General features: G+C 31.5%; 2 protein-coding genes across 3 annotated transcripts in view; one reads left to right on the forward strand and one right to left on the reverse strand.

The window, feature by feature from the left end:
- The first annotated feature begins 398 nt into the window (after window positions 1-398).
- LOC122538444 (ATP-binding cassette sub-family G member 4-like) lies at window positions 399-6,207 on the forward strand. Of its 2 annotated transcripts, none has more exons than XM_043672517.1 (11): window positions 399-1,228; window positions 1,790-2,106; window positions 3,150-3,323; window positions 3,400-3,610; window positions 3,684-3,791; window positions 4,127-4,245; window positions 4,342-4,510; window positions 4,638-4,738; window positions 5,238-5,393; window positions 5,591-5,709; window positions 5,799-6,207. In XM_043672517.1, exons 1-11 carry the CDS (start codon window positions 1,048-1,050, stop codon window positions 6,025-6,027), a joined length of 1,884 nt encoding a protein of 627 aa, XP_043528452.1. In that variant the 5' UTR covers window positions 399-1,047; the 3' UTR covers window positions 6,028-6,207. The 2 variants fall into 2 exon arrangements, with proteins under 2 accessions (XP_043528452.1, XP_043528453.1); XM_043672518.1 differs by having other exon boundaries at window positions 4,133-4,245.
- A 2,097-nt stretch (window positions 6,208-8,304) lies between these two features.
- The window catches only part of LOC122538443 (ATP-binding cassette sub-family G member 1-like), a 19,017-nt gene continuing 15,677 nt past the window's right edge, over window positions 8,305-11,644 (reverse strand). Inside the window, exons 8-13 of the mRNA XM_043672516.1 lie at window positions 10,924-11,052; window positions 10,702-10,823; window positions 10,226-10,394; window positions 9,859-10,115; window positions 9,486-9,619; window positions 8,305-8,628 (exon numbers count right to left, since the gene is read on the reverse strand). Of these exons, the coding sequence (XP_043528451.1) occupies window positions 8,409-8,628; window positions 9,486-9,619; window positions 9,859-10,115; window positions 10,226-10,394; window positions 10,702-10,823; window positions 10,924-11,052 (1,031 nt within the window). The 3' untranslated portion in view covers window positions 8,305-8,408. The remainder of the gene's footprint in view (window positions 8,629-9,485; window positions 9,620-9,858; window positions 10,116-10,225; window positions 10,395-10,701; window positions 10,824-10,923; window positions 11,053-11,644) is intronic.

Below are 11,644 nucleotides of genomic sequence, written 5' to 3' on the forward strand. Positions count from 1 at the left end.
TAATATGTAATATATTAACATATTAAAATATTAATATATTAATATAATATTAATATAATATTATAATATATTAATGTAATATTAATAATATATTAATACATTATGTAATATATAATATATTAACATGTTAAAGTATTACATTAATATAATCTATTAATGTAATATTAATAATATATAAATAAATAATATGTAATACATAATTAAATAATATATAAATAAATTGACGAGGAAAAAACAAATTTGGAAGAAAGGACGAAGAAAATGTAACGAGCAATTCATATGCGGAAACGATCCTAACATTTTAATGATTTAAGCAAAGGTACGTAGCAAAACGAACTCGAATGCAAGGCCAACCGCTGTTAGGCAGTTGCCTCTGGAGAGAAAGTTGTGCGGCCCTGCCTTGTAATAAAGACTTGATCAACAGTCGCCGCGTCGTAGCGAATTCACGAGCATCGTCGGCTGCAAACTGTTGCGTTCTTTGTTGAATGAAATGCAGCGATCGAACGCTGCACCATCCGCCAGGCAGTGTGAATCCGATAAATCCCGTGAAAATTGGCTCTCCTTCATTATAGAGCCGCTTTTAACTTCGTGGATCCGCTTCGTCAATTACTTCGAAATTTCGTTTGTCGTTACGTTATCCGAAACGTGAGAATCTTGGAGATTGTATTCAATGAATCTAAACTGGTCGATGATTCTCCATCACAAGGCACGTTGTTTGTGATTTTTCTGAAAGTGCGTGTATATATATATATATATCTTCTTCGCTTTCGATAATTTCTTATGTATCAACTAGCAGTTATTTCTCTTCGTAAAGTGAACGCAGAGTACTTTAAGTGATATATTTTCATTCTTTGTTTACGATATTTCCGCCTCGTAAGCAGTCACTCGTAATCGTTGTTGCACATGTACAATGATAACAGATAACAGATGATAACACAGAGCCCGGCAAACAAATATCCATCATCGCAGATTAAACTCCAGTGATCTATCTCGGCCATTATTTTAAGTATACGTCTAACCAGTCGTCGAAACGTAGGAATTTTTGAAATGGGTGAGTATCTCGATGACGCAGCCGTTGGTTCATCGACAAGAATGATCGAGGAAAAAGGACGCGCCGTTCAACTGACAATTGGAGGAGGCGAACAGTTTTTGAATTCAGACGCCCGCTCGGTTGCCAGGATGCACATAGAGTTTGACAGCCTCTCGTACTCTGTGTGCTCCAGCAAAGGCAAGTATGCCAAAATTAGTAAGATAGGTAAAGCAAGTATGCGAAATTAGCAAATAGGTAATCAGAAAGTATCAACTTATTTGCGAGTCGCGCCGTAAAATTGAAAAACAAGTTGCATTAAAGTGATTGGAATAAAGAAATGAAGCGAAAGTCAAAGGTGATTTACGTATGGATTGCACAAAGACACCGATTTACATAAATTATTCGTGTGATTTCTATCGCGAGCGTAAGAACGTTATTAAAAGAAAAGAAAAAAGGATAATAACATGAAATACTGTTAACGTAATACTGAACGTAGTTTCGCGAACGTTAGATTTTTATCCAGATGTAACTACTCACACATTCGTAATTATTCATGTTGCACATCGTACCACCATCACAATTATCAGTGGAAGTTCATCGAATATTAATAACGTGACTGTGAATTTTTTTGTGCATTTTTATGAGAAATTGAGAAGTATACGTAAAGTGTACAAAAGTAGAAGATTTATCATCAGAGATAATAGCACGAATAAAACTCTTCTGGGGAAAAATGAAATCTCTCTCTGTTTCCTCGTACAGGGAAATCAAAGACGGTGTTGAAGAACGTGACAGGATGCTTTCGTCCTGGGAGATTGACGACAATTGTCGGCCCATCCGGCGCTGGAAAAACCACGTTGCTTCGTGTTATATGCAGCGCGAGAACTCCAGATGTTAATGTTAATGGTTCGATCACCATTAACGGCGACGAATGGAATGGCAATGCTTTCCGAAAGCAAATATGTTTGATACCGCAGGAGTTCGCGCTTCAACCGTTGCTCACTGCCAAGGAAACACTGTACATCGCAGCACGTTTGAAGACACGAGACATTCACGACGAGCGTACTGTCAATTTCATTGTACGTTCAGCGTGTGAAATTTGCTAAATTTTACAATAAAAATAGATAGGAAATATATATATATGTACAGAGGAAAGTTTCCTATATTGGATCAGCGAAATTTGTCAAGAACGATTTCAGAGTCGAGTAAAAGCAGACTGAAACATTACGAGAAACCAAAGCCTAAAACCAAAAAGCACTTTTAAATACATCGCCAATTTAGGAAACTGGTTCCCTAATTGATTTGCACGACAGTATAATTACATTCGGTCGTGTTCATTTTTGGAGAGGAACTTTTTTTTTATTCGAAAATACAAAATGCCTATATATTGTAATAATTGAAAATTAAATTTAAAAATTGTAATATTTGAAAATTAAATTTAAAAATTGTAACGTTTGAAAATTAAATTTAAAAATTGTAACGTTTGAAAATTAAATTTAAAAATTGTAACGTTTGAAAATTAAATTTAAAAATTGTAACATTTGAAAATTAAATTTAAAAATTGTAACGTTTGAAAATTAAATTTAAAAATTGTGACATTTGAAAATTAAATTTAAAAATTGTAACGTTTAAAAATTAAATTTAAAAATTGTGACATTTGAAAATTAAATTTAAAAATTATAATATTTGAAAATTAAATTTAAAAATTGTAACATTTGAAAATCAAATTTAAAAATTGTAACGTTTGAAAATTAAATTTAGAAATTGTAATGTTTAAAAATTGTAATATTTAAAAATTGTAATGTTTAAAAATTGTAATGTTTAAAAATTGTAATATTTAAAAATTGTAATGTTTAAAAATTGTAACATTTGTAACAATTTTTTTAAATTTAATTTTCAAATATTACAATTTTTAAATTTAATTTTTGAATATCACAATTTTTAAATTTAATTTTCAAATATCACAATTTTTAAATTTAATTTTCAAATGTCACAATTTTTAAATTTAATTTTCGAACGTCACAATTTTTAAATTTAATTTAAAAATTGTAATATTTAAAAATTCAGTTTAAAAATTTGAGATTTTTGAAAATTCGACTACCCACTGTGTTTGAACTTGCAGGTGACGGAAATAGCAGAAAATCTGAACTTGACAAGCTGCCTGAACACTCTAGTGGGAAACCTAAGCGGCGGAGAGCGAAAAAGATTGTCGATCGGCGTAGAAATAACCACGAAACCATCCGTTTTGTTAATCGACGAACCAACCAGCGGACTCGACAGTGCATCTTCGAATCAGGTTCATAATTCAGGCTCGTCGCGACTTGATAATTCGAAGGGAACGATCTAAAAAATTAATGGTCCATTTCGTACAGGTAATTGGACTGTTGCATAAAATAGCAAAAGGAGGTTGCACGGTCGCTTGCGCGATTCATCAACCAAGCAGTCGCATGATATCGCAATTTGACGATTTACTAGTGATACATAACGGGACATCGTTCTATTGCGGTCTTTGGGACGATGTTTTCTGTACCTTCAGCGAGGCAGGATACGTGTGCCCTCAATTTTATAATATATCTGAATTTGGTAATACCTCAACGAACGTTATATTTATTATAGATTGTTTATTGTTATATATTCATCTCCAATATCGTTGCAGTTTTGGAAGTGATAACGGGAGAGAGAAGCGGAGATTTGAATAATTTCCGCAAACTTAGCCAAGATAAATACTCGAAATGGAGGGAGCATTACGAACGTCCTGTTGCGGGTAACAATCATAATTTAAAACAAATCTATAACACTTGTAAAAGTAACGTTAGACCAACGTATACGATTAAATTAATTGCAACACCTTGTTACGATTGAATTAATTAAATTTTGGTCATTTAAATTAATTACTATCTAATACTTTCTTACTAATTATTACTAATTTATTGCTACTTTACTTATTTTAAAATTATTAATTTATCACTACTTTATTTCACTAATTTAAATCAATTACCATCTAAGACTTTATTACGATTAAATTAATTAAATCACTACCTGATAAATAATTATCCAGCGAAGTTGAAATGCATAATGTCAAGTAGCTCAATGTTTCAGAAACAGATGTTACAGCTGCACCAAGATCAGACGTCACTACCAAGAACTCGAAGTCGTCTATCTGGCAGGAGCAGAAAATTTTGCTACTGAGGGCGTTCATCTGTATCAAACGGGACCATGTTAGTAATTGCATTGGATACTTGTTGATTCGTTGTAATTTCGTTTCCCATAGAAAGTTCTATCCTGTCGTGAATTATTGTTCATTTGCTTTGTAGATGTTGACGAAGTTGAGACTCACGGCACACGTGGTAATAGCTTTTTTACTAGGCATAATGTTCTATGATTCCGGTGCCAATGCTGATAGGATTCACAGCAATATAGCTTGCGTATTTTTTATCCTGATGTTTTTATATTTTGCGAACGCCATGCCGGCTGTACAGATGTGTAAGTGAATACTGCTTTATCAACAAATATCGTTTTCTTTTTTTTTTTTTTCTAATATCGAAACACCACAGTCATATATATATATATCGCGACAAAATTTTTGATTAAATTTACGATTTAATTTCAGTTCCTGTGGAGGCTGCCGTTTTCTTACGAGAGTACTTGAACAATTGGTATCGTTTAAGGTCTTATTTTTCTATAAAAGTTTTGTCAGATCTTCCGTTACAAGTGAGTATAATAATAATAATAATAATATTAATTAACATAGTTATAGTTATACGAGAATACCTATGTTAATCAAACTGCGAATATTCACAATATGCTTTTGGAAAACTGAGAATCACAAAGTTATTCAGAATGAATCTAATATGCGAGAATATTTAAAGTATCAAGAATAAAAATATTATCATATTATATTCTATTATATATAATTTTCTATTATTCTATTATACTATTATATATATTATAATATATTCATTATTATATATACAATAATGAATATAATATATTAATTAATCATTACAAATAATATAATATATAGAAATATAAAGAATATAATATAATATATTAATCATTACATATATAATTCATTCTATTATTCTATTATACTATTATATATATTATAATATATTCATTACGATATTCAGGTCGAACGAACTTCTCGTTTCATATTCTACAAAAATACAAATTTACGTGAAATTCGCAAATGAATAATTTGTCATTTTAGATTCTTGCGCCTTCGGTGTTAATTACAATAATGTACTACATGACTGGCCAACCGATGGAACGGGACAGATTTTTACGCACTTGGCTGCTTTGTGTTCTGACAACAATCGTTGGACAATCATCAGGAATGCTCATCGGCGCTGCCTTCAATACACAGGTAATGTAATATAAAACTGAGTTTTCCTCTTTGCGAAAGTTACATCACATTTGTCCATCCATCGCATTTGTATCATTGTAAATGGTTTCGTGTAATTTCGTCGTTCGAAAAACTTATACCGAATCGAATTGTAAATTCAATATGATCCGGCTTTGTGAAACAGTATGCCGCCAATTGAAATTAATTGATATTTCTAGCTGGGAACTTTCTTGATTCCTGCGCTCAACATGCCAATGATACTGTTTGCCGGATTTTTCCTAAAATTCAGCGAGGTGCCATTATTCCTTCAACCATTCTGCTCCATTAGCTTCTTCAGGTAATTCATTGTTTTTTTTGCAATCGACAACAGTTCATTGTTTCTTATGAAATTAATTGCAGAGAGGACATTTTTTTTTTTTTTTATAGGTTTGCATTTGAAGGCATTTTACAAGCGTTTTACGACGGAGACAGGGAGAGATTGCGGTGTTACGAAATTTATTGTCATCTACGTTCGCCTAAAAGGGTGTTAGAAGAGATGGACATGCCTGCAATTTCTTATTACACGACTGTGTTAGGTTTATGCGTTTGGATACTGTTACTGCAACTCTCGACATATTTGGTGCTTAAATGGAAAGCACAAAAAGCTAAACAATGAACGTATTTAAATTTTTATATTTATATTCTTCTTCTATAGAAACGTGTCGTACGGGTGTTTCATGTGATAATCGGATTAATTAATTTTTTTTTTATCCGAAGATATTTTTGTACACTGCAATTGTGATGTTTATATAAAGTCGAACTCACATAACACAATAAAAAAAGAAATATTACAAAAAGATAAATATGCAATGCGATACCATTTGTCTTATATGTATAAATAGATAAGAGTGAGACATCTATTCTTTTTTATATGATACACGCCCCATGTTTCTCTACTTTACCATGTATTCTCAAAATAAAGGAGGCATTATACAGGGCGTTTCGTAACTTATGTGACCCACTTCGGGAGCTGATTGTACGCCTAACAATAATGAAAAAAAAGTGATATAAATATATGTCCTATCTGTCTTCGTTTATGAGATATAATGAATTTTCTGTTTTAATTACTTTTACAAAACATGCTCGAAATGACCACCTTGCATTTGAAAACAAGCCTGCACGCGTCTTGTCATTCATCTGGTTACTCTCTCTATCATTCCTGGTGTTTCTCGAATTTGTCGGAAGCCTTGCTCTATTCTATTTCGTAGTATTTCAGCATGTTCAATCGATGTTGCGTGTACAATAGATTTTAAATGTCCCCGCAAATGAAAATCTAATGGATTCAAATCCGGAGAACGAGCAGGCCATGCAATAGGACCTCCACGATCAATTCATTTATTTGCAAAGTGTTGATTTAAAAATTGCCTAGCCACTCGGCTAAAATTCGGCGGAGCTCCGTCATGCATAAACCGCGTACGAAGTCTAATATCGACTGGAACTTGCTCTAATGTTTCGTGTAAACGTGTGCTCAAAAAATCAACGTACTTTGTGCCTGTTGATTGGTTTCCCATCAAGAGAAAATGGTCCAATTAAAAATTTATCAATTATTCCTGCCCATGCGCTTCAACTAAACTGGCGTTGATGTCTTGAATGCACAATAACGTGTGGGTTTTCTTCATCCCAATTACGATTATTGTGAAAATTGAATATACCATTCCTGGTAAAACTAGCGTACTGGAGTTTGCTCTGTTTATAAAATTCATTATATCTCATAAACGAAGACAGATATGACTTTTTTTTCATTATTTTTAGGCGTACAATTCATCAGCTTCCGCAAGTTACGAAACACCCTGTATATAATTATTAACAAGTATTAAAAGACGTGTTTAACTCGTAATTATCGAAGGGTTGTCGTACGTCTAATAAACATTTTCAGAAATATTTTTTTATTGCTAAAATCGCATGTCCGAGGCAGGGAAACAAGAAGGCTTGGGCTGGGATTGCTTTAAAATTATTTATGCTTCTTGCTTATCCCACTAGATATAAATATATTAACAAAATAGTTGTATAAAAATACTTTACATGTGCAGTTAACAATTTCACGTAGAAAAAGTGTAAAAAATTTCTGACGTTATAAATTACGGGAAAGTAAGGCATATTACATATTATAATATATGAAATGTGCGCGTAATGTATGATTGGAAAATTTTCTAACATTTTTTTTTTTTTTTTTCGTAAATTTGTAAATGTAAAAGACATACTTGCATTGATAATTGACACTCGTTGAGCAATCGTAAAAATATCACGTTCAACTTCCGAAAAGTATCGTTTTTTCGGAAAGAATATCACCTGAAATACGCACTTAACTTACAAAATAGCATGTTCCTTTTCGTTTCGTTAAACTTTCGCGAATTGTCAAGTTCATTCGATTGAAAATTACTCTATCATAATAGATTTCAATCACGAAAGACCTTAATTCACAATTAAGGTATTGAAATATCTTACGATTATGAAATATAGAAATAACGAATGGCCTAAAATTAATTCTAGAATAATTCTAAATTGCATTGTATCATTACGAGAAGTGACGTTAAGTAAATTTCATTGTTCACATTTAGAGAAAACAAAATTATGTTCCTTGGAAATATCACTGGATCATTAATTTCGTAAATCTGACGAAATAGCGTAAACATTTATGTACATGATGAAATATTCTATGCTCCCTGTCTTCTTTTCCACGTTCAAATATACGGTTTAATCAGAAAGATATGATTTGGTTAAAACTACAATTATTTTGTTGGAAATTTACAATAAACATGCAAATGTGTTTGTTTCTCAAAAATCATATCGAAATTAAACTTATCTTACGTATTCATATCTTTTTATAAAAGATGCCCTTGCGAGAAATATAAATACGTACATATGTTTCTTCACTTCTTTTTTTTTTTTCTTCTTCTTACGTAACATTCTCCTAGAGTTGAATAGCGATCGTTAATCACTTTGATAAGAAACAACATCAAAACAATAAGTTCGACGTTTGCTTTGAAACAAATCCATTTATCGTAAAGATATGATCTTCCATTTGAGAAGTATATACGCGACGCATCGCGTTAACAAAAGAATCGTTACGAGTGCCACGATGTCGTTCCAAAATTGATCACCATCCATGGCGATATCAGAAAGAAATTTTGCCGGATATCGGTAATGGCAATACAAATTTTCCTTCTCCTTGCAAAGTAATACTGGTCGATCAAATCCATAAATGGCACCAACGTATCTGTAAATTTGAAAAGTTTATTATTATTTTTCTGATTGCTGCTCCACGATTTTTTCTTTTTACGTGTATTAGGTATTAGATATTTATTTCTATAGGTATTTATTTATTTAGTATGTATTTCTAGTATATATTATGTGTTATATAGATCTGAGTTATACTGATTATATATATATATATATATATATATATATATATATATATATATATATATATATATATATATATATATATATTTTTGCATCATGGTATAATTAATCTTAACTTAAAATCTCCTGATATTAATATTTTTTTGTAGTACCACTCTCAGATCTATAAAAAAACAATTAATTAATTATTAGAAGATTTTAAGAGATTATGTATTATATAGATCTGAGTTATACTGATTATATACTGGTTATATAATATTTTTGCATCATGGTATAGTTAATCTTAACTTAAAATCTCCTGATATTAATTTTTTTTGTAGTACCACTCTCAGATCTATAAAAAAACAATTAATTAATTATTAGAAGATTTTAAGAGAACATATTATGTGTTACATAGATCTGAGTTATACTGATTATATACTGGTTATATAATATTTTTGCATCATGGTATAGTTAATCTTAACTTAAAATCTCCTGATATTAATTTTTTTTTGGAGTACCACTCTCAGATCTATAAAAAAACAATTAATTAATTATTAGAAGATTTTAAGAGAACATAAATGTACCATGATGCAAAAAAAAATATATATATATATATATATATATATATATAATCAGTATATAATCAGTATAACTCAAATCAAAATGCTTATATGTCTATGTGACTTTTATGTCATTCTTAGAGTTGGTGAAACATTTAAAAAATATTACCCTTCCAAACTATATCGCAAAAAGCTGACGTATGTACCCCACTTGAGATAAACTGGCATGTCACGTAATGTCAGGCCGAAACCAGAGAACATCATTAACGGTACAGTCGACGTTGGCCCCACGAATGTTCCGTTCTAAAATTTTAAGGTGTTACTCTAAACGTTTTCTAATAATGAAATGAAATTACAGATTGTAATATATGAATTTATATTATATGAATTTAAGATGTTTCATATATATTATACGGATATAATTTAAAAACTGAAACTTAGGTGTAAACATTGTTTTGCTTGTTATTACTTATATTGTAGAAACTATTGTACGATATCTCGGATACTCTTATAAGCACTATGTGCATTGTCTGATTACTCACAATTACGTTGCATACTGCTCCAATCATGAGACCAGTCCCCTGTGATATCAAAACCACCAACAAGCTAATCGCGAAAAACATGAGAAACCGTGACATTTCTAACGGCTGGGACGTGACAAAATACGTTATTAGGGTGAAAAGCAGACAGGATGTTATCGAAACCGGTAAATCGACGATTGTTACGGCCGTGTAAAATGCTTTTAGACTGTACCATTTGTTGAAGTGTTCCTTCAACAGGATGTTCATTTGCATGGGAACTGAAAAAAAAAAAAAAAAATATAAAGAAACACACGTTTGAATGTCATTCCTGAAAGAGTTAACGAGAATTCCAGCAACGAGTAGCTGAATTATAAAATGTTTTACGTACAAGTAACAATGGTGAGCATCATCGAGGTCATCAAATGATGTATGAGAATGGAGAACAAAAGATTGTAATTATCTAATACTCTGGCACCGTCGATACCAGCTTCGACGAAGACCAGACTAAGCATCAAGCCGACAGCTACATTGACTAGGATTCGTAAATATGTTAACGTCTGTAACGAAAAAACAGTTCGTTGTTTGTTGTAGAAAGAAATTATCTGACTACACGGTAGAATGTCATCAGTCTATCGTTATTATTAATTCTGGCAAATATTTCCGGAATCCTCAAAGTATAAAATGTTGTGTGTTTGTTTGGAATGCGCGAGAAAATAAAATCAATTGACTTTGATTAGTTTTAATTACTGAGTCGCGCTTGGCTTTTTTGTTTTCTTACCAGGGAGTATAGATTGCAAATGATAATAAGATACACGTGTCATAATGTAATTAACAATTATAATTCTGTGGTTCTGTGATACTTACAACATCTCGTTTACACATAATAAAACCTCTTCTTATTAGAACTCGGATCTGATGTGTTAAAGGAGTAGCCTGAAGGCCACTTTCTCTATTTAAATTCACAGCGTTTTTATCCGAATCCAGTGCTGCAAAAGGGACAAAAATATATGTCGTTTCAAATTTCTACATAATCTTTATTAATAATGCTACCGTATCAATGTGGTTTATTTTGAAATGGACACGTACTTTTCAAACCATTTACATTCATAAGTGCGTCAGCATTTTCGAACCACTGTGTATTGTTACCGTTTCCTGAACTCGATATTAGCAACGCTATTTTATCTTCTCCGTATTCGCCGCAAGCCAATTCAATCACTGCAGAGAAACAGAGAACAAAAGGAGTATTATGCACAGCGTTTATTCGTCGTATAAATGATGCATTTTTCATTCAATGCGAAAGAACATTTGAAAATTGAAAAAAATATCTTAAACGTAATATTTCATGACAAAGTACTAAGTGCATTTGATTATTTTAAATAAAAGAAAACATTGTTTACATAAAAAAAAAAAAAGGATAAATACGATGAAATGCATGCTATATCATAATCGAATTATACGCAGTTGGTTGGAGAGAGAGAGAGAGAGAGAGAGACAACAAGATTACAAATTATACAGTGACATTAATTGATGTTGCTTAAATGATATGCCTGAAGCTATTTGTATTCGGCGCTTGCTATTATACGCTTGCTATTTGTACGGAATTTCCAATCACAAGCAGCGAAGCAACGTGCGACAAAACTCGTTTCATTTTTTCGCTTTTATTTTTAGCTGACTGATTATTTTTTATTAACGTTTGGCCTAAGGAAGATAGAAAATAAAGAGACTTGTGACAGTAAGTGTGATTAATTCTCAATCGATTGACCGTAACATGAGATTTAGTAGTGAAACTGAAATATCAATAAAAAAA

Source organism: Frieseomelitta varia, unplaced genomic scaffold (genome assembly GCF_011392965.1).
Source record: "Frieseomelitta varia isolate USP_RPSP 00005682 unplaced genomic scaffold, Fvar_1.2 scaffold_163, whole genome shotgun sequence".
NCBI classification, from domain to species: Eukaryota; Metazoa; Arthropoda; class Insecta; order Hymenoptera; family Apidae; genus Frieseomelitta; species Frieseomelitta varia.